Genomic DNA, 27,425 nt, shown 5'->3' with positions numbered 1-27,425 from the left:
CTGACCTTCACTAAGAGCCCAGAAGTGGGCAGCAGATCACATGGCTTCTTTGTTGACCCCTGTTCTGAAGTGACAGGCACTGAAGAGAACCAGAAAAGTGGGGAGCTGGTCAGTGTTGCCAGGCCCCCAGGGGTCATGACTACACTGGGACTCCTCCCAGTGGCTCTGGCCACACGTGGTAGGCCGGGCCACTGCCCATCCCTGTCCACACAGCAGAGGAGGAGGGGGCAGGGCATGGGCAGCAGTGTGAGCATTGGGGGAAGCAGCAATGCTGGGGCCAGAGGGCACAGGGTACCAGGGTGTCCTCCACAACATGGTATCAGCCCAGCTTCGGATTAGCAAACTCAAGAATCACGTCAAACACGCACAAAAATGAGGTCGCAGGCTCCCAAGCTTGAGGGGGGAGGTGAGAGGATTAATGACATGGGTGGGGAGGGACACAGCCGGGTGGGCGGGACAGGCCTGCAGACCTGGCGAGGTGAGCGCGTGGTCACTCCGTCCGTCAGCAGCGGTTATGGGCATAGCGGCAGCGGGCAGGCTGGCACTGGCATTCAGAGGGTTAAAAGCATTGGTGCCGAGTGGCGGGGGCTCTTCCCACTGATCATATTTACCCATGAGTGCCTTTCTAATAATGGCCTCTAGCCCCATGTTGGTGCTGGCGTGTTCTTGCACCGCCTGGCTTCTACAGGTCATAAGGCCTGGGAGAGAGACAGGTAGACAGACACATGGGGCCGGGCCAGGGGAGTTGGGGGGGGGACAGAAAGAGACAGAGAAAGACAGAGAGACAGAGACAGAGAGGAGGGAGGAGAGAGACATAGTGAGCACACATCTGCCAAGCATTGTTCCTCCCTCCCTCCCGCCTCTTCGGAGTTCTTGTGGGGGCTCCTGACTAGGTCACTTGTAGTTTATATGGCTGTGCCAGGGAGGGAGGCTGGGGCAACTAGAGGGTCCCTCAATCGTACTTTGTCTGCTGGGAAGTCCCCTCTGTACCCCAATCCCAGCTAGGGCTGCTTCCATTTGACCTCAGGGGGGTGTCCCAAGAGGAAGGCAAGGAAGAAGCCATCCTGTCCTGTCTGCACTGTGCTATCAGGTCAAGTCAGAGCTAGGTGCTGGCAGCAGGGTGGGGAAAGGGAGGTCCACCCTGTGTCCTCTGGTGGGTGGGTGCTGGGAAGGGTTATGGGGAGGGAAGGTGAGCAGAGGCCCTCTCACTGCCCCCTTTTTCCCTCAAGGGGCCAGGGACCTCAGCCCTGCCTGATCCCCCAAGCTGGGCCTGCCTCTCTCCCCCACCTCCCCCCACAGGAGCCAGAGGAGAAAGGTACAGAGCTGGGCACAAGGGGTTGGGGTAGCAGCCATGCAGTTATGTGCGTGCGGGGGACAGGGCAGCGCTAGACAGGTGCATGGCCACTCCAGTCCCAGTTGGCCCAGTCCCATGACAAAGACAGATTGGTCAAATCAATAAACTGGTACCAAGAAATGCCCACCAACTTGAGCCTTTGAGGCCTCTGTTCAGTCTGCTTCCCTTTCTGTCTCTTATGAACTACTCTGGGGCTTCTGCAGATACCACGCAGGGCCAAGCACCTCTTCTCAGTGTTTCTAATAAACCAGGCTACTTCCAAACCCTTCCGAGGATGAGGCCTGGTGAGCAGGCCTCGAACCCCAGCTACTTAGGCAGGAGGCAAGTTCCAGCCTAGCTTGGTCTAGAGTTAAGTTCAAGGATGGTCTGAGCAACTTAGTGAGATCTTGTCTCAAAATACAATGTCATAAGAAAGAGGGCTGGGGTGCAGCTCCGTGTGGGACTCTTGCTTAGCATGTGTGAGGTCCTGGCTTCAATCCCAAGTACAAAACAACAACAAAAGAAAACAAATAAAACAAAACAGAACAAAAAACAAAAACAACCCAAACCAAACCAGACAACCAATCAAAACAACAACCAACAAAACCACCAAAACTTAAAAACTCAAAACTAAAACCACCACCATTACTGCTACCAACAACAACAACAACAAACCACAATAAAAAGCCCCTCTTAAGGATTCCCAGCCTATAGCCCCTGAAGTCTGTGGTAACTTGCAAACCTCCAGGCTGCCCTAGCTCCATGAGAGCACATGACCCAACATAGGTGCAGCTGAGGCTGGAGGGACAGACACTTCACAACCCCACTCTGGAGCGACTGCTGACAGCCTAAACACCCTTCTCTTCTTCCCTTGGGTTTCTGTGTTTTGGGTCAGGCCTACTTACAGCACCATGTCGGGGCTACCTTCCTAAGCAAGAGTCCTCAAGAAAAAGCTGAATTTCTAATTGGGTGAGTACTAAAAAAAAAAAAACAACAACAACAAACCTCAAACAGGCCCTACCTGTTCCTCCACATCCAGAAGAAAGTAGAGATAATGGCAGGGTCATGAGCCCAACATGATGGCACTGGGCATAAGCATGACTTTCCCTATCTTGTTTTTGTAGACTAATGCTTAAAGGGAATATATGTATATGTATATATCTATATATGAAAACTTACTTAGGTTTTAGCACAAATCCTCATTGAACAACCCAATGAATTTCTATACATACTTATACCTGGATGCCCAGCATCTATATGAAGAGCCAGAACATTCTTGAAACATTCACTTCCAACCACCCTGCTGTCTGACCAAATTGTCTTCCGTCCAGGCTCAGCAAAACCCTGTGTGTCTCTGAGCTCGAGAGACTCCTAGCCAGGACCCCTGTGCAGGTCTTCTGGTCCTCTGGAGATGTCCCTAAAGGTATATCTTGTTCACCTCATTCCCAGAGCTCAAGACCCCAAACACTCATGGGAAAGTCGGCAACCCTCCCCTGCCCCTCCAGTTCAGAGTGTACCCCCAACATACATCCCTGTGCCTTAGGCCCCCACTCTGGTGTCAGTGTTTGCTCCAGCTGCTATCCCCAAGAAGCTCTTCAGGGTCCCACCCCAGTTCCTTCCACAGGGGCAGTGCAAACAAACCATGGAGTTCTGACCAACGGCTGGTGCCTATCTAACCCTCAGGGCACCCTAAGTCTAAAACACCACAAAGAAACCCTGAAGTTTCTGCCCCCAAACTGCATGCAAGGTTTAAATCCACCTCCCTCTGTACATGACTTAGGAAAATAAGTCATGGCTCCCAGACTTGAATCTTCAAGTGAAGTAGAAACTTTACCTCTGAGAAATGCTGATGGCACCCCAAAGCTGAGCACCCCAGTTAATGATCAAATGTCTCCAGGTGACACATGCACCCCAATGCCCACTGATCATTTGAGGGAACCCTGGTCTTGAACTGCAGAGGCTCCTTACTCAGGGAGGACTCTAGGAGATAAGAGTCTGGCCTGCAGGCCACCTTGGGTCCACTGAGGCCAGGAGAAGAGGCTGAACTTGAACTGGCTAAGACTCCTTGCACCCAAGACCAGGAAGGAGCTTTAGCCATATGGGAGGGTTACCTGCTCCGGTGATGGCAGGCATGTTGAAGATTTCCGTCCCAGGCTGGCCAATATCTGCAGAGGAGTGACAAGGCGGGTGAGGTCTGCAGCCCTCAGGTCCAGGAGATCTGCGTTGCCACCCATATTTTGTATAGCCTGAACTGGATGCCTGAGCATGACTGGGGACCACACCCCTTGCAGTAGGGTGCTGCAGGTAAGGAGGGCTGACAGCAGCGCTCTGGCCACTCCTTAGGGCTGTTAGTCACCAGCCTAGGCCTGTGCTGCTGAAGGAAGAGCCTTGGCCACCTGTCCAGACCACCCTGGGGAGTGAATAGCACAGTGAAAAGCCCTCACTTGCTGCTGTGCAGGATTCACCTGATCATCTGCTATGTGTGACACTGAGCTAAGGACAAAGGTTCACACATCCAGCCACATCACCCAGGGTAGAAGAGGCCAGGCTTGCAGTGTAAATCGGGAGGCTCCCTAGTGCGCAGCTCAGGGTATTTGCTCATGCCTCATTGGGCATTTAGTACTGGGTGCCGAGTACTATTTTAAAAGTGCCACACATGTTGTGCTAGTGAGTGCCCAGGAAAGAATGGCAGAATGCCAAGCACCTCCAGGGTGGGGTTTAGGGTACAGCTCCCAGTTCTAGTCCAAGTCCCAGCTTCCCCTTACTATATTCTGGCTCATTCCGGTTGTGGGTGTTGAGCTTCTTATTAATCTCCTGCTTCTTAGACTTGACCATGGCAGAATTGCTCTCAGTCAGCTTGCTGAAGAAAGCTGGTGGCTGGCTGGTGTTGCCTGGAGACTTGGAGCCCATTCTGCAGGGATCAACAGACACCTGAGTTAGTGAGCACAGCACTGGATTTGCATGCCTTTAGTGGCAGGGTGCTCACACCTGGCTCATGTTAGCTGCTAAGGAGAAACCCTGTCCCCTTCTGGGACTGTGCCTTCCAAGACCTTCTTTGCAGGGTGCCTAGCCTTGGCTTGGGGTATCCTGTAAGCCTCCCAGGAGGACTGTGAGTTGTCCTGAAAAGCTGCTGTAGCTAGATGTCCAAGAGAAGCCCTAGATACTACTGGGCAGGCTCAGCTGACACCCTCTAGAGGCTGGAGGCCTGTCATGCCCATATCCTCCCCCTCCCCCTCCCCCATCTGGTCTAGCTCAGTTCATCATTTCTCAAATCCTCAGCAAGCACTAAGAACAGGGCACAGCCTGGGCTGAGACCCCAGGATGGCACAGTGTGTGTGTGTCAGGGGGGATTTGCCACTGAAGCCCCTGAAGGTGTATGTCCCAAATCAGCCAACTGAGCTCTGAAGCTCGTATCCACCTCCATGCTGAGTGGAGAGGGTGGAGACCATGGGCATTTGAGGAGCCGAAAACACCACTTCTGCATGGGCTCTGTGCCACAGGGATACCTGGGCTCCCCCTGTTCCCCTTCCCGGTACAGCAGTGGGTACATGGCACTCCGGGGGTGTCCTGGCTCGACCATGCCCTCTGGTGGGGACACAGGTTCAATACCATCCTCACTGCCGCCTAGGACCGATGTTTTGCTGGGCTCTGGGGACCTGGTGGAGAGAGCATCCCAGCTGTGGATAGAGCTTTCCCTCAAAGGAGACATCCCAACTCCCACCCCCATCCCCACTGGGTACCAGTACAAGCCAGAGCTGTACACACATCCCTGTGAAAAGCCAGACAGCAGCTTGAGGTATGGGGACCCTGAGCCCACATGCTTTCCTTTACTCTTGGCCCAGGGGTCCCCTTTTCCCATGTTCTGAGCCCCAGGACCAGCCAGGGGTGGGAGTATGTGTACACAGTGGGAGGAATGGCGGCTCATGTCTCCATGTCTCAGTTTCCCCATCTGTCAAATGGGAGGTTTACTGTCTCTGTCCCCTGGCTGAGTTGGAATGTATATGATACTCAGTTGAAGCCTGGGAGCTATGAGTGCCATGTCCTTGTTTAGCTACTACACATTGGCTCTGAGCCTCTGTTTCCCATCTGTATAATGCTCTACTGTACATCATCTCCCTCACTGCCCCCCCACCCCGCCATCATCTGACACAGGTGTGGGTGCATCCTCACCTCTTGCCCCCCTCGCTGTGGGGGGAGCCCCGGGCGGGGGCACCATGGTCAGGGGGTGGGAGGTAGAGGTCACTGGGTGGACGACGGAGATCCAGGACTGGGCAGCTGGCTCCAGGGAAGGAGTAGAGAGGGGCGGGCAGGGGGCCGCTGAGCTGCTGTGGGTGGTGGCGCGTGTAGTCCTGTGTGATAACCTCCTGCAGGGAGGGAGCAGCTCAGGGGCCATCCTTCCAGAACCTTTCAGTGGGGTAGGGCAGAACCCTGGCTTGGCTCTCAGCCTCCTGATTGTGTGCCCATGTGGGCCTTATGGCACTAGCCCCAGGAGAGAACTTGGCATGGTAGCTAGCATATGTTAGTGACTGTCTGACTCTGGGATGTGACCCTTGTAGCCAACTGCTCTCCCAGGGACAGTGGGCAGGGATGGATACTTACACTGATATGCTGAGCTAAGGTGACCACCCGCTGGTGACCTTTGATGCCTGGGGCAGTCTGGAGCAGTGGGCTGGATGACGGCTGGCTCTCAGGCAGTGGTCGCAGGTGTGAAAGGTGGGCAGCCTCCCCAACGAGCTTCATAGAGCCTGAGGATACAGCAGAACTGTCAGGGGCTGGGGGCAATTTGGATTCATGCCTCAGATTCCGCACCCACCCCTCTCCCAGGGCACACCTGACTGCTTGTGCCGCAGCTCTCCCTCCAGATGGCTCTTCTCTAGCTCCTCCAGAGGTTTGGAGAGCCCCTTGTCATGGGTCAGGTTGGGTGAGCTCACAGGGCTGATGGGCTCCACCCCATCAGGGCTATAGGCAGCTCCACCATGGTAACCTGAAACAGGTACACTGGAGTCAGAGTGCAGTGTGGGCTTGGGTCTGAGGAGCTAGCCACCACCCAACCCGTCTGTCCTCCACACTGGCTGGGCCCTGAGATGAAGAGGAGTGAGCTTTGGTGGGTATGAACCTCAAGACAGTGACCCGGAGCAGTAGGCAGAGAGGGAGGAATAGTGAGAGACTGGGACACACAGAAAGACACACCCAAAGGACTATGGAAGACTGGCTCGGGCAGTGGGGGCTGGAGTGAGGGAGAGTAAGACAGGCAGGTGGGGGTGGATACCTAGGAAGGGCAGAGTGGGAGCTCAGGGCTAGAGGGATGCTCTATCCCGAGCCTTGCCTGGGCCCAGCCCTGCTATCCCTGGCCCAGCACAGAGGGGCCTCCTCTCTGCATGCTGGGATGGGATGGTTGGGTACCCAGTGCCCCCTGGACAGCATGAGCGCCCCTCCTTCTTCTCCCCACGCCCTTTCCATCCTGACTGCTTCAATTTCCTCAAATCAGATGTGCTCCATGCAGAGTGGCAGCACTTAGCAGCGGCAGCCCCTCGTAGCCTCCCTCCCTGCTCCCCTAAACAAAGGTGCAGCTAGACACGGGAGATGGGAGGCGCGGTCAGAGTCCAAATCACAGATCCATTCATTAAGGGAAAAAAAAGGCGAAAAAAATCCAAAAAATAAAAACAACAAAAAAAAAACCAAAACAAAAAACTTATGATGAAAGGATGTGCGAACGATGAGGCACCCCGCATGGGATGGCACGGCGGTTTGAGTGTCACCACAGCGTGCAAACTGACGAGGACGGGTTTCAAAACAAAATTCCAAAACCAATTTAAAAAATTGGGGGAAAAATAAAAAGCAAAGATCTGAAAATATCTTTAGGCCACAGATGGGGTGGGCGGGCGGCGGGCCAGAAGTCTTACCGTCGCCAGGGGAGTCGTTGGCCAGCGAACCTCCTTCTCGCGGCCCCCTTTCGTGAGCAATTTGACGCGTGATTATTGCGTCTATGAACGTGGCCGCTGTCAGGGTGGTCTTACCCAGAGAACGGAGTTCCAATTCCTGGATGGAAAAGGGTTTACTTTGAGTCTTTTCTCTGTGCAGATCTGAGGCCGAGGCAGGCGTCGGTGGATCCGGGCTGGCGTGGTGGGGTGCGAGGCTCTTCGCTGGGGTGCGGGTGATGGCCGAGTGGCTGGAGCTGGGGGTTGCTAGGGGCCGGGGCTCAGAGCTCTTGCTGGGTGAGGAGGTAGGCTCCCGGGCTGGGGGCTTGGTAAGGAAGGTGTGGCCAGTGTCTGCGCGAGGCCTTTCAGGCCGGGTAACCCGAGAGGCCTCCTTGGGTAGTAGGACCGGCTCCATCAGGGTAGGGTAGACCCCTTCAAGGGTGCCACCAAGCGGGCAGTGGGTGGCAGGTGGGAATGTGGCAGCTGGGCGGACAGGTGAAGAGGTGGAGGTGGACCTGGAGAAGAAGAGAAGGGGTCAGGCAGGTGCAGAGAGCCACTCCCTGATGCCAACACCCTTCGTGAGTCCCTACTGCCTATGATTATGATGCCCATGCTCTCTACAGTTCCCAGAATAAGCCTGCTCTCCTGATGGATATGTGGATTGTATTGTCTCCTAACCCATTTAGTCACTCACTCCCAGAGTTTTCTACTGAACCCGTCCCTACCAGGTGCCAAGCACTGTTTCAGACTCTACAGCTCTAATTAAAGCAAGAGTGCCAGATCTTCTAGCTGAGAAGAAAGAAGTAATGCAGGAAACACTGAACTACTCCTACTCTGTCCAAGTGGCTACTGCCACTTGCCATATACCACTGGGGTGAGGAGAGAGCAGGAAGCCCATCAGGTGGGCAGGAAGCACTCCTCCTGGCATGAGTGTCAGGCTTCTCAGCACTGTGAGGAATACATGAGCCATGAAGTGTGAGATTAGCAAGCAAAGGCCCCCAATAGGCCCAGGACCTCCAGCTCTTCTGGCTAGCTACAAAGGCAACTCTAGTAACAGTGGCCACTTGCCAAGCTTCCTGTCCCCATCTTTTCAAATTCTAACTCCTAGGCCTTACTCATCAGTTACCACACACTTACTCATGCACCCATCCTCCTATCTACCCATTCAATCATCCACTCAACTATCCATCTACCTGCCTATCAGCCCATCAACACATCCATCTATCCATTCACCCAGCCATCTGTCTATCCATCCATTTGCCCATCCATGCACCTGCCTATCAATCCATCCATCTACCCATCCACCCACCCACCCTTCTATCCATCTCCATCCAATCACCCATCCATCTGTCTATCCATACACACACCCATCTACCTGCCTTCCCATACAATCATTCATCCATCTGCTTGCCCATCCATTCACCAACCCACCTATCTACCTGCCCATCAACCCATTTATCTACTCAACCACCCACCCATCCACCCATTCATTCACCCATCCATCTGCCCATCAAGTCATCCATCAACTCTTATCTATCCACCCATCCACCCACCTATTATCAACCCTTCTATTCCCACCCATTTGCTCATCCATATACACATGCATCCATCCATCCATCCATCAGACACACATCTATCCATCCATCTACCTACCTGTCAATCATCCATCCATCCATCTATCCATCTGCTCTCCCACCCATTCATCCATCTGCTCACCCATCCACCCAGCTATCCATCTATTCACCCACACTCCCCATTCACCTGTCTATCCACCTATCTCTTCACCATTCACCTACCAGCTTGCCCATTCATCCATCTGTCCAGTCGCCCACCCCCTATCCAGTCAGCCATGTTTTTTGTTCACCCATCAGCTGCCTAACCAAAGCAACCTCTACACACCCACTGTCATCTGCCCAGCTACTGCATCTCATCATCTACCTGCTGCATACCCTGTCCTCTAAGCCATCCTCCACCTGCTTACCTGTCACCTACCCACCCACTCATACTTTATTCACTGATACATTCATCCACCCATCCACCAGTCCTCCCATATGCTCAATTTTCTACCCATATGCCCATCTGCCTACCCACACACACCCTCCCTCCCTGAAGGTCCATCTGTGTACCCTCCCCCCAAGTCTGTTCCCCCCGGTGCCAACCTGGCCCACCTCAGGACCGTGGGCGTGCCGGGTTCCACGGAGGTGACAACGCCCTTCATGCTAGTGTTGTGCAGCACGCTGGGTCTCTGCTGCAGAGCGTCCTGGGTCCGGGGGGAGATGGGCGAATGCTGGTGGGTGTGTGAGGCAGGACGGCTGCTGCCCCCGGCCCCGCTGCTCTGCTCCGTACCTGGTGACAGGCCGCCGAGTCAGGGGGCAGGCCCAGGTGGCCCATGAGGACCTGGGGCAGGGCGGGGTCTGGGGTGCCCTACCAGGTCTCCAGATGGGTGCATGTTCTACTGTTGTGGTGGATGTGAGGATGGACTTGTCTCGATCCCGCTCACGTTCCCTCTCTCGCTCCGATGAGGACGTGGCAGTCGGTTTAGCCAGGTGAGTGGGGCCTCCTAGGAACCCCAAGGCCAGAATCTCAGCCAAAGCACAATGGGCTGAACTTGCCCATGGGGGACAGGGAGCCAAGCACCCCCATACCCACCCTTCTGGAAGGCGCACCTGGGGACAGTGGTGAGCTGCTGTGGCGGCTGCTGAAGGGCGGGGGTGCCGCAGGGAGGTAGGCAAGGCGGTCCATGGCGGTGGCAGGGGTGCCTGGTGTTGGGGGCACCAGCACAGGCAGGTGTGGCACTTGAGACAGGTCAATGATACCTATGGGGTAGGCAAGCTATAGCTGCAGGGAAGGGGGTTGGGTCTCCTTCCTGGAGGGTATGTACCCATGACCCTGTGCCTTGGCAGCAGTCCTCCTTGGTACCAAGCTTGGTGTCAGGCCCCTTTTTCAGAGGCACAGTTCACAGTGCCTCCTGGCCAACGGCTCCCGGACAAAGCAGTGGATGCTTCCTGAGGTTGGCATCTCAGCCCCACCCCATACCATCAGCTCCCTGTACTCAGCCCTCACCCCTCCACGTGCCCTGCCAGAAACCCTTAGTCAGCTTCTCTGACTGGACCTTAACTGGGTCATCTAGAGCTGGCCCTGGAGGGCACCCCTGAATAGTCATGAGTAAGGCAACTGTGTACCTCACAGGCTCTGGAAGTCTCACCACCCCCTTTTATTATTCATATTGAGTCTCACATAGTAGCTGAGGCTGATTTTGAACTCTCAACCCTCCTGTATGCTGAGATCACAGATTGTGTTCTGATCTCTTCAACTCCTAAGTGCACCTTGCACCAAGGGCCCAGAACAACATATGCACACTCACTGTGGAGGAGACACCCTCCACATATGTAGCTGCCACATATAAATAAATGCCTGTAGTATCTTGGACATTCTCCACAGAGGGAGCAGGCACCACCATGGTCCATCTAGCCAGCCAGGCATATTCAGCACCTTCCACGTGGCCCACATATGGCCCATTCCATCCACCTTGCACAGTGCAGGGCACACAAGAACTCACGTCTTCTACACATGGCAGCATAAGAAGGGACAGGATGAGACTCCACCGACAGGCACAGTACCAGGCCACTCACCTCTTGGGCCAGTGGCATAGTTGAGGGCCAGTGAGGACTCTCGTGGTGACAGGCCCCTCAGCATGTCAGCTCGCTGGGCCATGGCGGAGGCAGCGTTGTGGTGCATCTGCTGCGAGGTGATGTAGTCATTGATGATGGTCTGGCGGTTCTCCAGGGCGGCGGTATCAGGGTAGCCACGGATGAGGTATGGTGGATACAGGTGTGGGTAAGTGGGGTTGGGGGCCAGGTGTCGGGGCAGGTAGTATGCGGCAGCTGCTGGGGAGGGAGCAAGGCAAGGTCAGGCAGCCTATACTCTGTCCTCACGCCCCATCTTCAGACTCCCTACTTCTGCCCTGGCAGCTCCCCCCACCCCACGCCCACATGCCTCCCCAGAATGTAAACAGAACCCAACACCTAAGTCAACCAAGACTTGCGCTCCCCACCATCACATGAGGTGCCCTTTCTCAGTGCTCTGGGAAGCCCTCTCAAACCAGGACATTAAAACATGGGTCCTAATAGCTTAGCAGACACTCCTTAAAAAGGCTCCAGATCATGGCACACACTGAAGCTTCCATTCAGTGCAACTGAAATATTAAACACACTGATAAGTCCTGCAGGAAAAAACCACTTAGAAATGTGTACCCAGCCCACACCCCAGAACCTGCTCTATACTAACCTACTAATTATCTCAGCTCTCAGTCTATTTCCCACTCTCCAGGCCTCAACTGCCCCACCCAGGGGAACACAGCTATTGATGCTCCAAAGTCTCCAAGTACAGGGTCCCCACCTGCATCTAGAGGGATTCCTCGGGGTATGGAGGTGGGGTCGAAGGCCAGTGGGATGTGGCCACCACGGTAAAGATCCATGCCACTCACACCCCGGAGCAGGTGCTCATAGGGGGAGATAGGATGGGGGTGGTGCTCGGGCACGGTGCTATGCGGAGACTTGACGATCTCTCGGGGTGTCGACGTCAGCTTTCGGTCCTGGGATGCCTTACTGGACAGGAGGCTGCCTGTGGGGAAAGGTCACAGTGACCTCAGCCTCAGCACAGGGCCTACAGGTAAGGAAGAGTGGAAGGCTACTGCAGGGCCTTGAGCTTCCCGACTTGCTGAAAGGTTCCTCGGTTCCTCACTCCTGTCAGTCCCTTGTGAAATCTCACTCAGCCATTTGATCATTGTTCCTTCATTCTTTCCATTCTTTCCTTCATTCTGACCTATTCATGGGTTGGTACTTCCTGTGCCAAGAGCAGGGGAGATCCCAAGAACAAAGCAGGCAAGAATCTTGAGCCCCATGGAGCTGATATTCCAGGCAGGAAATGGATGATGAGCCAGGCTTGAGATAGACACACAAGCTCAAATGCAGCATGGATGCCACAGAATGTGGCCAGGACTGGGTGGAGGGTAGTCTTAAGTGTCCCCAAGGTCTGATATATGATCAGAGTAGAAGAGGATGAACAGGAGTTGGTCAGGAACAGAAGTGAAAGGACGCCTCCTGGGCTAAGGAAAGCATGTGCATAGGCCCTGTGTGGAAGTTGCTAAGTGGGAGAGGAGGAAGGGGAGGAGCTTGGGCTGAGAGAATTAAAGAGATGGAATGGTGGAGACCCACATGCAGGCACCCCAGACCACAGGGAGGAAGCTTTTCTTTCCCTAGGCAGAGCAACATTACTAAAAAGATATAAGCTGACGTGGTAGAAATGTTTGATGTAAATAATAACTATTTTAATCTTTGTGTGAGCGTGGGCACTCGTGTGCCATGGACTGTAGAAGTCAGGGGGCAAGTTCAGGTTTCGCTTCCCGCCTTCCATGAGTGTCAGGAGATCCTCCTGTCCTGTCCCATCTCACTGAAGGAGGGCCGGGGTTACAGATGCTCACTCCTGTGTCTGGCTTTTATGTGGTTTTAGGGATCTGCAGGGCTTTGTGTTTATGTAGTAAGCATTTTAGCCACTGAGTCGTCTCCCCAGCAGTGGTTTAAATTATTTAAAAAAAAATTAGTACCAGGGTGCCTTCGAAGAGGGCTCTGAATGCAGCGTGGAGACAAGGCAGTAGATTGGCCACAGCAGGGTGCAATGGCCTGGGTAACCCATGGAAGGTGAAGCAGCCAGAAGTCTATGTTCCCACCTCACCCACTCACCCTCCTGCAGGCGGGGTGTGGGCTCCCGCGTAGTCACAGGTGAGCCTCGTGGCAGGTGGCTGGTGAAGGGTGCCCCATGGTCCTCGTATGTCAGTGGGCTCTGTCGCGGCTTGCCCAGTTCGGGCACGACAACTGGGGCCCCTCGTGTGATAGAGCCCCCTGCACCACTGGTGGTCCCTGGTCGGCCCTTTAGACTCTCCTCATAGCAGGCACGCTCCAGTGCCCTGGCATCAGCCATCACATCCAGTGGGTGCATAGCCGGGAAGGGCCGGCCTGGGCTGCCGATGATGGAGCGCACATCATGCTTCTTGGTGCCAGTGGAGGGTGCTCCGGAATCATACTTGAGTGGAGTGCCCTGGGGAGAGGGAGCAGGCCTGTTTTGTCTGCCCAACCTCTCTGTGCCTCAGCGAATGTATAGGTCTCCAGGGCAGGGGATGGGTGTACTTATAACTGGCTACCCTGTTCAGTTCAGCCTGGCTGAGGCCCCAGAGCCACGTGGGGGGCTGTGGATGGAGCAGAAGGCTCTGCATCAGCCCTTCTGGGGCAAGTGCTAACCACCTAATGGTCCCTGGGTGCTGGGTATGGAATGAGGCCAGGTGTAGGTGAATATCCTTCCTTCACTCAAGAAGACCTCCATATCCTGCAATACCATAGAATTCTACAGCTCATGCAGCTCCAGCTCCAGGATGGACCTGGCCCCAAGGCTAGTGTTACATTCACAGAGAAGGGAACTGTGCAGCTGGACTATAGACTGACCCAAAAGCCTCAGTAAGCTTGGGGGCACTGTGCTTAGCCAGGCCCTGGGTCTCAAATTCCACTTATTCTATAATTTCTTTTTTATAAACTTCAAAAGTTGCAGTAGGGTATTGTGGCACATGCCTTTAATCCCAGCACTCAGGAGGCAGAGGCAGATGGATCTCTGTGAGTTCTAGGCCAGCTGGGTCTACAGGGAGACCCTGTCTCAAAAAGACCAAACCAAAAAAAAAAAAAGGAAAAAGGAAAAAGGAAGAAAAGATGATAGGGTCTTACTATGCAGCCCAGGCTGGCCTCAAACACAAAATCATCCTGCCTTAATCCTCCCAAGTTCTGGGATTGCAGGAGGGCACAATGTTTTGGTTATTGTGCTTTTTAAAAGGGGGCTGCACCTAATTTTAAACAAATACTCTAGAATCATCCTGGTTGCTCTTTGGATATGGGGGCAGATGCTGGCCTGTGGCTCAACCACCTGGAGAAGAAGAGCTGGGTGCTTCCATGGCATGGGGTGGCCTTCCCCTCGCCAGGTACCTTTGCCCAGCTGCCTCAATCTCCTCCTTCCCATCATGCCATGGACATGGGAGGGGACAATAGCTCTCCGGTGGGTGTGACAGCAGGTCCCCTATTGAGTGCCTTGAGGCACAATGTAGGTGGAGATGTGGGTGTGAGAGTCAAGACTGTCAGAGTGGCTAACCTCTTTGAACCTCAATTTATGCACCAGCGAAATGAAGCCAATATAAGAACCTTTTGGGGTCTTTCGGGCTCCTCCCATGGTCCCCGTACCTGAGTGATGGAACCCTCCTTGAGGGGCCGTGGGGCTAGGGGCAGCTCAGGTGTGTGGCGCAGCTCCTCCCGCGGGATCTCATGGATTGAACGACCTGCCTCTTTCACAGTTGCTACCACGCCCTCATGGGCTGGCTTCAGCTTCAGGGGACCCAGGGGGTCCAAGGGCCGGGTCTTGTAGGTCTCAGTCAAGTCCCTTGGGGGTGGTGGTGGTGGTGGTGTGCCCTCTCGCTTCAGGAGCTTGGCCTCCCGCCGTAAATAGTCCTCCTGGGCTTCCACATATGACCGTGGGATCCCTGCCGGATGGACAGCATTAACTCTCAGTAGCCTTGCTGGGCCCAGTCTGGGGGCTCCCTGTGGTGGGGTCTGAACTAGACTGCCTGACTTCAAACCCTCCCTGGTGACCTTGGGTACCTGACTTGACTTCTCTGAGCCTGCTTCTTCATATGAAGTGAGGACACTCATTGAAAACATATCACTAAGTTGTGAAAGTTCTATAGCTCACCACAAGGGCACGAACTCAAGTTACCCCCTGAGTTACTCCACTGGTAAGCAGAGGAGCTCTGGGGTCAATACCAAGCACAGAAATCACTCTACCTACTCAGGGTGTCAGGTGGTTCCTTGCTCTGTTTTCAAACCCCTAGTTCATGTTTGGTCTGTACATGAACACTCTGGGCCTACTGAGCCCCAAGCAGGTCCACCAAACCTCCAAGGGCAGGGCTGTCTTTGGAGAGCAGTGCTTTGTGCAGCAGGGTGCAGGGGGTCCTACCTTGAGTGATGGAGCCGCGGATGTGGTGTTGCTCCTTGAGGTGGGGGCTGTGCTGTTCGGGGATGGCCCGGCCCATGAGCCCTGTAGAGAATATGGACAGCCGTCACTACACAGTGCCCAAGCAGGCTGGGGTCTACCAGCAGCAGTCCCCATCAAGGTCACCAAGGTGGTGACACAAGACCCAACAAACAAGTGCTCCATCCCATGGGTCCCATTTGGCCTCCAGGTTGAGCCTCAGTTTCTCCATCTGTAACATCTGGCCTACTGCTGTACTGGCTTCCTCCGGGTATGCCAAGGGGTGGCCTGTCTTTCCTCTCCAGCTGGGTGTCTGGGAAGCTCCAGGGGCAGTGCCAGGCCCTGATGTGCTACTTAGGGCAGGGATACTCACCCTCGATGCTGGCTGAGGTGATGGCCCTGCTCACGCGACCCTCCATCATGTCATAGGTGCGTTTGGGGGCAGCTGTCTCATGGGGTGGGCCAGAGCTGCTCCTGCCATCCTCCTTGGAGCACTGGGACACAGACATACCACCTGGGGACCAGACAGACAGAGCACACGGCGGGCGGGGGGGGATGGTTGCAGGGTGCTGACACACTGCAGACATGGAGTTTGGTCTACAGACAGGCAGAGCTGGGCTGGATGAGCCTGTGAGACCCTCACAGCAGCTCAAATGGGCAGGAAGAACAGGGCATACCACCCTCCAGGCTGCTATCAGGGTAGGTAGGCATGCACCTGTGACCATGGGTACATGTGCAATATTCACAAAGACATGTCAACACTGAGTATGCAGGGCAGTCTCCACATGCTTATGTGCATTTATGTGCCCAAGAACAGATGTGTATAGCCCAAGGACTGCACAAAGCCATTTCACATGTGTGCCACAGCGTGCCTGACAATGTGTAGCTTTGCATGTGTGCATACATGGTAACACCAGAAAGTTGTCTATGCTGATATGCGTATAAACACAAGTGTTCTAGGACAAGTCTGCAGGCTGGGGGTTGGAGCAGAGAGGAGGCTGGCTGGCAGGGGCTTGTGGCCACCGGGCTGGGCTCTTCTGGGACCAGGGCACCAGAAAAAGCCCAGAGCCACAGCTCAACCCATGGATCTAGGCAAGTAACCACTTGAGGGTTGTTTAGGCCCTTGCTCTGTGAGACTCTTGAACAGGGATAACCCCAGGCTATGCAGCCTGCTACGAACTCTTCTACCATTTTCCCCTAATACCTGGCCATTCTGACCTGGGGAAACCTCAAACAAAGACAAGACGAGGGCATAGCTGGTAGGGGGGTAGAGGATGACAGTGGTGCCAGGCTGGAGTCCTCCCATCTGGGCCACTTTAGGTGTACTGGCTGCATAAAGAGCATGGGGGCATCCAAGTTCCCACACAGATGGGCTAGAAGGTTATGAGCTGTGGAGGCTTCCAAGATATGATTCATGCAAAGGCTCTGACTAAGACTGCCAGCTCCAGCAGCCCTTGGGGATTCCTACCATCACTGGGACATGAGGTTGGTACCTGAGGCAGCTGCAGCCCCTATCCTCAAGACTGCTCTACTGATAAGCACCTAAGCCACATAGGGCCCCTTGAACCCCTTAAGCTAGGATGGCTGTGGGGTTTTGGGAACAGGGAAGGTAACAGGTACCAGGCCTGTAGCTACTGGTGCTGATGATGGGGTACCTGGTTGCTGGGAGACACTCTGGGGCCATGCTGGTCACCACCCTTCATGACCAATCAGAGAGCAAGGCAAGCCATGGTTCCATCCCAGGTCTTCCCTGTCTTGGCTACAAAGCTGCCCACAGCTCTCCCAGCCTAGGAGGAACAGGGGAAGTCACTGAAGCCAGTCCAGACCTTAATGGGTTGCAGGCCTGCAGGACAGGAAATTGCTCCGATTGCTTCCTAGTATCACCTCAGCTCTGCCTGTGCCTGAAGATACCTCCACAGGTCCTACAGCTCCTCCCTAACCCAGGATTGCTTTGTCTCTCAGGGGGCCAGGACGGTGTCTTTGCAGAAGGACCCTGGACATGGATGTGCCTGTCTCCCCATCTGTAAGGTAGGCAGGGCCTAGGCTTAGCCCTTAACCTGTCAAGGCCTCCTAAGAGGGACACAGAGTCAGTTGCCTGTGTGATTCCGGAACCCTCCTCTCTCAGCCAAGTGCATATATCCCAGTCAGCAGTCTGGGATATGTCTTTCAAAGGTCTACATAACTTAAATCAACAAGGGGTTTCCAATACACCTCTCATAGGTTCATTCTAAGCTGGTAAAGGCTTGGTTCAGAGTAGCTCCCAGGAAACCAGGGGGGCTAGGAGACCATGTCCCTGACCCACAGTGTTTTTGCCCAAGTCTGTCTTGACAACAGAGCCCCTGAGAATGGGAAAGAGGGAGACAGGTGTGGCCATCCTGCTCAGCTTCCAATGCCTTGTGGTTGCCTGAGGCCACACTCACCTTCGTAGGACAAGACGTGGCCTTTCTTGCCCTCATAGATGACATGGCCCTTAGGCAGGGTGTCTTCCCGGGCCCGGTCCAGGCGACTTGGGCTGTCCTCACCGACAATCCTGCTGATGGTGCCTTTGTAGAGGACGTCAGCTGGCGTGCCCTACAGGTACAGAGGGGTAAGTGCCTGGAGCTGTGGGCGACCCTCATGACTCACCCACAGTCATACACAGAACACAGCCTCAGGTGATATAGTTCCTGAACAGTGATCAGTTGCTGCCAATGATGGACAGTGTTCCAAACACCCTGCCACTCACCTGGTCACTGAGGCAGAGGACCAGCACTACCAGAAAGTGTTATTATTTGATTTCACTGAGATGCTCTGTAACCCAGGCTAGCCTAGAACATACCATCCTCCTGCCTTAGCTTCACAGGCCCACATAACATTGCATGTTATTGTGCCTACTTCAGTTGGGTAAACAGGTATAACAGTCATGGGACCACCCAGGCACCTTGTCCTAGCCTGGAACTGCCAGGTGCTACTGACTTACACATCCCCATCCTCTGTCCACTATAATGACCAAAAATATCCCTAGATCCCACCTAATATCCCCTGGGGACAAGTTTGACAAACTAAGAAACACCACTTTAGAGGGGGGTGAGCAGTCAGGAGAGGAGTTCAAGAAGAGTACAGATGGTCTTATGGACCAGCACCCATTCTGTGTGACTTCTGAGAGCTGTTAGCATAGCCTTAAAGACAGACCTTCGGGGATGAGGGGAAGGTTACTCTGAGCTGCTGTGTGACTGTTATCAAATCACCTCACCTCTCAGAGTACATATGTACAGAATGAGGGCCTGGCCTTGACTCTCAAAGACCCCAACATAGACAAGGTCCCCCCAAATCCTGAGGTCCCTCTTCTATGACCCCAGGAGCAGATTTGGGGTTCTGCTATGTCCAAGCTGGGTGCCCCACTGGGCTTGCTCTACTGAGTCCCTGTGAGTGACTCTGGCCACTCATCTTGGACTTCAGGTGGGTAGAGCACTCAAAGCTTGGGGCTCCCCGAGCTTCCCTGGCATGCTCATATATGGACAGTAATACACAGGGTGGTGATGGAGACAGCTCAGGTGGTCACCTGGATTGGGAGAGCTGGACAGAGGAGTCAGACATTGGTCAGCAAAGGCCTTTTGCACTAGCTAGTGCCTGGTTGCCAAGTGGGGAGTATGGTGGGGAGGCACTGCTGTTTGGGGGCTCCAAGTACAAAGATGCAATCAGGCTGCATTCCTACTTTCTATAACTCACAGATGAAGTCCTTGAAACAAGGGAGCTACCACAGTCTTCTTACAGAGTGCTCTAAGGCCCACATATGAGACAGGGAGCTGAGCAGGATATGGGGCCAGGTGGCCTTGAGCTCTGGGGCGGTCAGACAACAGTGGGTACTATGATCCCACTTGCTATCCATGTGGTTCATCAATATCTATGTCACTGACTATCCCAAGTGAATAGACCTAAGAGTGTCAACCACCACTCTCCTTGCATCCAAATCAATGGGAGGGGTACACATGGCCTTGAGAACAGGGAGCACAGGGTGCCATGCCCCTGGGTGGGTCACTCAGCACCTGGCCCCTACAGCACATGGAGGCCAGAAGCTTCGAGTGGGTGCCCACCTTGAATTCCTATGGCTTCCTTAGAATGACTGTCCCAAGAAGACTTCTATCAGAGAGGAAACTGAGTCAAGGAGAAGCAGCCCCTGCAGGAGTGCATGGCAGAGTTGGAACTTGGGTGCCCTTGGCTGGACTTCCGCTTCTGCTCTGAAAGCCCAAGATTTAGAAATGGACAGAGTCTGGAGACACCTGAAGCATGAAGGGCTGTCTCCGCAGGGCTGTGAGGTTGCGTGAGTCAATATGACACTGTGGTGAGCAGTCCTGTGGCTAGGCCCTCTGCTTGTCTGTGCATGCTGTGTGGGGGCTGTGTACACAGGCTCAGCCACACAGTGGGTACTATACCCAGCCTCGCTACTGGCTCACATCCACTACTGAATCCATCAGTCCTGCCCTAAAGAGCTTGCTCCCTCAAGTTCTTCTCACCATGCTGACACAGCACCTCTTCTTCTGGCCCAAGTGACTTTCTTGGTCCAGGCACTTTACTGATTCATGGCTTTGACACTCTGGTCATCCTGCCTGGTTGTCTCTAATGTTGGCTTCCTCCTGTCACACCTCAGCTCCTTGAGGCAGTGAGGCCTGTTCTGCTCAGTATCCTAGGCCCGACCCCACGTGGCACAGTGAATCATGCAACCTCATTGTCTCTGGTCTGCTCCGAGGTCAGCCTGCCCAGCTCTGCCTGCTGGCCTGTGCCACCCTGCCCCTGGCACCTACGTGTGTGATGGAGCCACGGTAGCTGGGGCCGTCTGCAGTACGGGCGCTGGGGAGACCCTTTGTGATGCTCCCGCTGGTGGTGGAGCCCAGCGCCGTCCCTGGAAGGCATGAGACACAGCATTTAGGACCCTAAGCCTGAAAGCCACCTGATTATACCTATTGGGGGCTCAAAAGGGGACAGCTGTGAAGAAAGCTTCTGGGCCCCGATAGATGAAGAAGGTGGTCAGTCTGGCCTCACCTCTCAGCACAGATGTCTCCTGGGCAGTGGGCATTCCCAGACTCTCAGGTGGCCCAGCCTGACCCCGTGGGGACAACTGCTCCTGCTTCACTCCACCGAAGGGTGCTGGGGACAAGTAAGAGCATGAATGGGACCATGGGAGGATACAGGGAGGTTCCAGGTAGCCCTTCCCATTGGGCTTCCACGGCCAAGATCTCCCACACTCAGCACAGGTCCCAGGAGCCAAAGGTCACAGGATGCTCACCCAGCTTCTTAGGGTCCACAGCAAGAGGCAGCCCCATGGTGAGAGGGCCTGTGGGGGCCTTGGCATGCTCTGAGTGTGGGACACGCAGCTGTACTGACATTCCCTGTTGGGGCAGAGAGCAGGTCACAGCCAGATCCAGGCATGGGGAGAAAGGCCATGGGCAGGCCGCAATACGCCAATACCTCTCCAGATACCTGTGCCCACGTAAAGGACACAGTGCAGAATGCTCTGGCGAGGCAGATACTTAAGTGTATGGATGCGGTGGAAGTAGGCAGGCCACAGAGGTGACCAAGTGTACACCATGTGACACTGCTCCATGGCCTGTAGCCCTTCCACTTAACCAAGGGTGAACTAAGTCCCAGAGATACTGAGTGACTTGCCTAAGGATGCATAATCAGTGACCTGAATGGACCTACAGACTGGCTTGAGTAGCCAGAGAGGGTTCCAGTCAGCTTCCAGCACCCTACTCCCTGGAAACATTTCAGGGCCCTAGAGTCTGTCCCAACCTAGGCTTCATGGGCCAACCATGATGTGGATATCAGCCCAAGAGAGAAGGCCCTCACCTGGGAGATGGCACCCAGCTGCCTCTCCAGTACACCAGGGTGCTTGGCAGAGGAGATGAGGGGTGGTGGGTTGGAGATGGGGGGGCGTGGCAGGACAGGCCTGGCACTGTCGTGGAGACCCAGAGGCAGTGGGTGACCTGTAGGAACACATCAGTGTATACTGGGGGCCCTTTTACACGTCTCTGTTTCAGGGGTAACCTGAGCCCTCCACTGGAACCCCACAGCCCTGGACCTTCCCTCCACACCTGCAGTGTCACCCTTTAGTCCACACCTAAGTCTCTAAGCCAGCACCCCTGTTTCTACTCCTTCCCTATGACACTACTCCTTCACAAAGGCCAAATGGTCTTTTCAAAAGTCACCAGGCCATACCCTCCCTCTGCTGTAAACATGTGATGGCTCTCCAGTGCCTTCAGGAGTCACCCCTAGCATGGCTTTTAGCATGATGTGACTGGGCTGCCTGGGTAGTAAGTTTCTGCTGTGACATCCTGATTTGGCACCTCAAGCATCACATACTTCTTGCCTCTGGACTTCACCACATGCTGTTACCCTCTGCCTAGCATGCCTTTCCCTTTTCTTTTAGCTCTCTTGGCCCACTGGTCCCTCAGGGTTAGCTCTACCTAGGACAGCTTCTACTGATTATCAGTCTGTACTGGCCCTTGGTTGTGTTACTTTTATTGTTGGTAAGGCCCACCAGGGCTAGAAAAACTAGGTGGCTCTCAGAATAGTCTCATGGCATCCATCAACCAAGGCTGGCCCTCCCCCAATTCTAGGCTATTCCCACTGCCCATTCTCTCGCTCTGAACCACTACTGGAAAACATCTCTCAAGCAAACCTGCCCTTCACCAGCTCAAGTTCCTCCTGTAACTCTCTTTGGCTACGACATATAGTGCTATAGCTTTCCCAAATCTTAGCCCCAATCCCCATCCCTGCACTGAACAGGCCATCCCTTCAGCCAGGTCCTACACCATCCTTTGCCATGTGGTCCTGAGCCAATGCAAACAGCTGCTGCCTAATAATAGTGTGTGGGCCAAACCAACATAGTGGCTACTCACCAGGGGGTGTGTAGGAGAAGGCGGAGGGGTCCGGGGCATGTGGAGAGGCCTTGATCACCTCACGAGTAGGGATGGGGAAGGGCAGGCCTGATGTCCAGCGTTGGGGTTCAGTGGGCAGCTTCGGGCCCTCAGTTGAGAAGGCTGGGAAAAACGAAGGCTTCTCTGCTGGGGGGTGGAGGGGTGAGGTGGATGGTCAGGCAGTGATCTGCCACTCCTTCACCTTGCAGTGCCCTGACCAGGCACTGATAGCAAGGGCTCCCCTGGAAAGCCTCAAGTCTGCATGCCCGAATGCTGCCCATGACACTTGCTCATGGGAATGGCTCACGGCAGTGGCCAGGGTCCTCAGTGGCCCCCGAGACCACATTGCACTTCTGTGCACAAGAATGGGGCTCTGACTATGAATAACTGACTTAGATGGGGAAACCCAAGTATTTCTGATTGCTGAAGAGAAGAAATCCCTACTTGGCAATCCTAAGCAGTAAGAGAAACAGAAAACAAGTATGAAAATTCCATTCTGAGAAACCTGGGCATATTCTGACCCAAAACTACATACAAAGGAAAGGGGAGTGGACACTTACTTTATAGATCACTGACATTCTAATGAGATATGGTTTCTCTGGCACCCAGTTCAAATGTATTATGTAAGATGGAAAGGGGGGGGCTTTCATTTGCTAATAGAGGACTTGAAGTTTGGGGTGAGGGTGGGGGTAGGGGTAAGGTGAGGATGGAGATAGGGGAGGGGGTCTGAATATCAAAATACATTGTATGAAATTCTTGAATCAATTAAAAATAAAAAAGAATGGGGCCCTGAGATTTGATAATCCCATGGGCATGTCACATGTGCCAGGTGAAAGAGGGCTCATCAGACCTCTAAGTTGGGAGTGGCCAACAGCAGCTTAGGGCCTCTCTAAACTCTGGCCACCTCTGTCCATGGAGCTACTATCCATAGCAGAGCCAAAGACATGCAATGGAGTGTATGTGTGGGAAGGCTGAATTCTTTGTTCCGTGGCTTGCTCCCCGAGACCACACCAGCTGCATCTAAGGGAACAGGAGGGGTGGGGAAGGTTTGCTGAGCACTATGGCTGCATGTTGCAGCACAAGTGGTTAAGCAAGCCAGCCATTTAGGGTGAGTATGAGCACAGCAACAGTCTGTGTGTTGAGTATCTACTCTGCCAGACACTGCAGGTGCTTATGGCGGACTCACAGACCAGATCTAGTTGACAACATCTCTTTGATCAACAGCCAAGTGTGGCCACACAGGGAACTGAACCCAGGTGATTGAAAACAGCAGCAATAGGTTATGGTCTCCTGGGAGACACTTAGCATATTTGCTCCTTCACCTTCCTGACATCCTCTAGGAATGGATGAAGAGAGAACCCATTTCAAAAACAGGAAGACCGAGGCCTCAGATGATAAGTGCAAGGGAGAGCTGCAAGCTTTGGAAGCTGGCTGTAGCCCATGGCTTGTGCTTCCCTATCCCACATGACCCATAGGAAGAACAGCATGTGCTCTTTGCCTGAGGTGCCCAGGGTAAGGCCAGTCCTCACAATATCCCCACTAGCCTTTTGCTTTGGCTGAAATCTGTTCTAAGCACCAAGTGTTGGGCAGATGCGTTTTGCTGTGTCGGGGTGGGGGTCACAACCCACCTAGGAGCTGTGAAGGACAGTGGTCATGACCCCTGGGATAGGAACAACAGACAGATGTCCTCTCCTAGGCTACCTCCACACACAGGTTGTACTGAAGGCAAGGCGTGGCAGGAGAGTGCTGAGATCCATTAGTGATGCCCACCATGGGTACAGCATGCAGGGGCAGAGGCCTGAGTGCTGCAGTCTGCATTTCTCCCCTAGGGGAGACCAAACTCCTCTTGAATTTGTACTCTAAAGAGGCGAAGGCCCATGGGAATAACTAGTGTGGGATTGGTCTTGTCAAGCCACAGGGATTGTTCAAGGCCAGGAAGTTCAAATACCTGGGCCTGGGTCCCCTGGCGCCCTGGCCCTGTGTGCACTTTGGCTGCCCCTTCCAGCTTGGCCCTATAAAGTTAGGAGGACAGAAGAAGTCTCAGGCTGGAAGGAAATGGGGCCAGACCTGGCCAGTGCAGGGGTGGCTGAGAGCCAGGAGGGACAACCTGTTCTTCCAGCAGTGCCTGGGGATCCTGAGGGACCGGCCTGGTCTCAAGGCTCCCAGCTGGAGCCAGGACAGAGAAGGCAGACTTCCTGAGTTCTGGGTTCATGTGTCCCCAAGGGAGCAGAGCTGTGGCCAGACCACATGAGAGGTACAGAGCCCGCCACCAGGTGCAACATACCCCAGAAAAGAGTCTAGGAAAGAATGCTGTCCTGGCCACATGGATGGGCCCAAGGCCAGCCTCACTGACCTCGAGCTGTTGGCTCCTTTCCCAGGACCTGGGACCGATCACGGCAGGACCTGGCTGGCCCTGGGTGGCTCCAGCACCGCTCTGCTATAGCTGCCCAGCATGACCCCACCAGTGGCTTTCCCCTCCTACCTGCATTGTCTTGAATTGGGCTGGCACTGTTTTCATGCCACACGCTGTTCTTGTACCACACCTGACCCCTCAAAGTTCATCTTTCACTGTAGTGTGCCCCAGCCTCGACACTAGTGAGATACCCTTGCCCTCATCCCCTGACAGTCATCACCATGTCCTGCTGGCTTTGCCTTAGGAACAAACTCAAGCCTCCCCTTCCTCCCACTTACATAGCTACCTGCGAAGTCCAGGCTACCCCATGGTTGCTGGGAATAGTACCTCAGCCTCCCACCCCTGCCCTACTCCTTGCTGCCCTTTCTTAAAAGGAACCAGACACTTATTTTCCCATGACCCCAATCAGATGACGTGCCCCTCCCCCAATGCACTGTCACTCAAAGCTATTCTCCGTTATACACAAAATACCTCATTATAGTCAAATACCTCTTTGACACTCCCCTCCCACCTCTTCAGACCCAGAAGAACTTTCCAACTCCAGGACTTTTGCATGTGCTGTTTCTACTGCCTGGAATGAACTTTCTCCCATCTTCCCATGGCTGACTCCTCTCCCTTCAGCGGTACCTCCAGCAACTGCCTAGGCAACAGATTTGCCCATTAGGCATATAGCATGTATGTCATTCTGCATCCTCCCTGCCCCATTTGCTTTTCACCCCCTACCCCCTACCACCAGTTCTTCCTGCTTCCAATCCTGGTGTCCAGCAGCACAGATGTCCACACACTAGATACCCCGGCAGATGCTGCCCTCTGTCTGCAAGAAGGATCTGTACTGCATGCTGCAGATGAAGTACTATGGGCAGCAAGCAGGCTGCATGTTAGCCAGGAAAGCTTGACCAGTCCAGCTCAGGCTGGCCCTGCTCTTGTCCCAGAACAGAGATCTGCACAGCCCCCTTAGAGAGCCCCAAGGTCATATGCAACATGAATCACACCAAAGAGGAAGTGCAGATACACCACACAGTGTGTACACACCACACACACACACACACACACACACACACACACACACACACACACGAGGAGAACTGTCAGCACTATATCGCCTCTGGCTTTTCTGAAGAGCCATCCTGGCCTACCCTGCTCCTGTGGCCCTGCGTCTTCCGAGCTCTGCCTGCGCTGCCATGGGACCCGACAGAGGCGTCCCTCCCACTCACCCTCTTTCTCAGGAGGAGGCACTGGGCTCCTACTCTTGCCCCGTGGGCTGCCGGCGGGCTGCTGAGGCACGTCACCCTCTGGCTGCAGGTGCTGCGTGGGTGGCGGTGCAAGAGGAGCTGGTTTCAAGGGCACTGTGTCCTCTCCGGGGGGTTCATGGATCTTGGTGACCTGCTGGGGGACGTTGGGAGGTATGAATGTCATGGCCCCATGTCAAAGGGGACAGGCTGGGGGATGGCTGTGTGTGGCCAGCACAGAAACCAGGCTCAGAGAGGAAGCTACATACACAGGCCCCACGTGGGGACAGGAGGGTCTTACCATGAGGCAAACAGTCACCACTGTCAAAAAAAAAGGACTTGTCTCAGCTGCCCAGAGATAAATGATTGTCTAGGACCCACTGTACCCACTTTCCTAGGTGCACCCCCCAATCACTGAGAATCAGGAAAGGTGGCCGCCTTGTGGAGCTGGAAGATACTTGGGTCTGACAGACAGAGTAGCTCAGACTACTGGAAGCTGTTGGCTGCAGCAGGAAGGCCAGGTCCATTCTCAGATGGGAAACTGCCGAAGGGATTACAGCCAGCTAAGTGTTGCTAGGAAATGAGGGCTCCCAAAGCCTCAAGGCAAGACCTAGCAGGGCCTGGACATTAACTGACTGATATGTCGTAGGGCCTGGGGGCTTCCTAGCTCCTGCCACCTGGACTGGGCTCAGGAGAACCTCTGGAGAGGTTGCTCAGGTCTCTAGCTCCCAGAGCTCCTCCCAGCCTTCCCACACCACAGCCTGTCTCTTGGGAACATCTCTGTCTCTTGAAAACTACTGCTGGCCTGGGAAAAGCCTCCCACCTGCCTCTTGAACAAACAGGAAATCAAGGTCAAGGTGGGCCCCAGATTCAGGGCACACTCACGATGGGTGGAATGGCGGCCGCTCGTTGCTTCAGTTGCTTCAGGTCTAGTGGCTTCTGGGGTGAGGCACTGGCCCGGGGATCGCCGGCTGGGGTGAGGAGGCTGGGCCTTGGTGACAGCAGCCTGGGGAGGGACAAGTGTCAAGTCAGGCTGAAGCAGCAGCCACAGGTTCTTGGTAGGCATTCCTGCAAAATGGGGCTGTCCTGCCTCCATGGCCTCTCTCTCAAGCCCTGGATGATGGGGTCAGCCAGGGAGGCCCTGAGCAGGGACAGAAGTCCAGAGTGATCCAGCCAACACCACTCTGCTGGGCAGCAGCACTCTTCTAGCTCACAGAGACCACCTCTGGCCCAGGCCAAAGACCAAGAGGCTGGGGCAGGATCAAATGTCCCAAAACAGCCCCAGGGTAATGATGATAGCAGTGAAACCCTGACTGGGCACCCAGGCCATGTCGGGGAGGCATTGCCAGAAGGTCCCAGACTCAACCAGAGCAGGGTGGAAGGAGGTTGAGACTCTGTAGCAATTACTCTGGTCCCAAACTCAGAGCTGCTGAAGTACCAGGGCCCTAGACTGGGGCCAATGACTCAAATAACTGGAATAAACCATGTGGGGAGCACTACCCCACCAGAAGCTTCTCCACGTTGCTGCTTTCATCAGTGGCCAACCAAGTGAGCTAGCAGGGTGTATGGGCTTTC

The 27,425-nt window shown here is 54.5% G+C and overlaps 1 protein-coding gene across 9 annotated transcripts in view; it reads right to left on the bottom strand.

The window, feature by feature from the left end:
* Ncor2 (nuclear receptor corepressor 2) overlaps positions 1-27,425 on the bottom strand; it is a 147,744-nt gene that overhangs the window by 2,196 nt on the left and 118,123 nt on the right. For 2 of the 9 annotated variants that reach the window (XM_029566525.1, XM_029566524.1), the window contains exons 23-47: positions 26,736-26,856; positions 25,836-26,007; positions 22,191-22,355; positions 21,139-21,275; positions 20,576-20,678; positions 20,332-20,436; positions 20,094-20,191; positions 17,733-17,883; positions 15,686-15,826; positions 15,298-15,378; positions 14,529-14,824; positions 12,993-13,347; positions 11,650-11,874; positions 10,884-11,138; positions 9,918-10,067; positions 9,680-9,811; positions 9,411-9,597; positions 7,351-7,766; positions 6,165-6,317; positions 5,933-6,078; positions 5,504-5,697; positions 4,840-4,989; positions 4,099-4,244; positions 3,445-3,498; positions 471-698 (exon numbers count right to left, since the gene is read on the bottom strand). In XM_029566525.1, coding sequence (XP_029422385.1) covers positions 471-698; positions 3,445-3,498; positions 4,099-4,244; positions 4,840-4,989; positions 5,504-5,697; positions 5,933-6,078; positions 6,165-6,317; positions 7,351-7,766; positions 9,411-9,597; positions 9,680-9,811; positions 9,918-10,067; positions 10,884-11,138; positions 11,650-11,874; positions 12,993-13,347; positions 14,529-14,824; positions 15,298-15,378; positions 15,686-15,826; positions 17,733-17,883; positions 20,094-20,191; positions 20,332-20,436; positions 20,576-20,678; positions 21,139-21,275; positions 22,191-22,355; positions 25,836-26,007; positions 26,736-26,856 — 4,361 coding nt within the window. The remainder of the gene's footprint in view (positions 1-470; positions 699-3,444; positions 3,499-4,098; positions 4,245-4,839; positions 4,990-5,503; positions 5,698-5,932; positions 6,079-6,164; positions 6,318-7,350; positions 7,767-9,410; positions 9,598-9,679; positions 9,812-9,917; positions 10,068-10,883; positions 11,139-11,649; positions 11,875-12,992; positions 13,348-14,528; positions 14,825-15,297; positions 15,379-15,685; positions 15,827-17,732; positions 17,884-20,093; positions 20,192-20,331; positions 20,437-20,575; positions 20,679-21,138; positions 21,276-22,190; positions 22,356-25,835; positions 26,008-26,735; positions 26,857-27,425) is intronic. The other 7 variants (XM_029566529.1, XM_029566527.1, XM_029566530.1 and 4 more) reach the window with 5 other exon arrangements.

This window comes from Nannospalax galili, unplaced genomic scaffold, assembly GCF_000622305.1.
Source record: "Nannospalax galili isolate Female #2095 unplaced genomic scaffold, S.galili_v1.0 scaffold218, whole genome shotgun sequence".
Classification (NCBI taxonomy): Eukaryota; Metazoa; Chordata; class Mammalia; order Rodentia; family Spalacidae; genus Nannospalax; species Nannospalax galili.
This window is presented reverse-complemented; position numbering and strand designations above follow the sequence as displayed.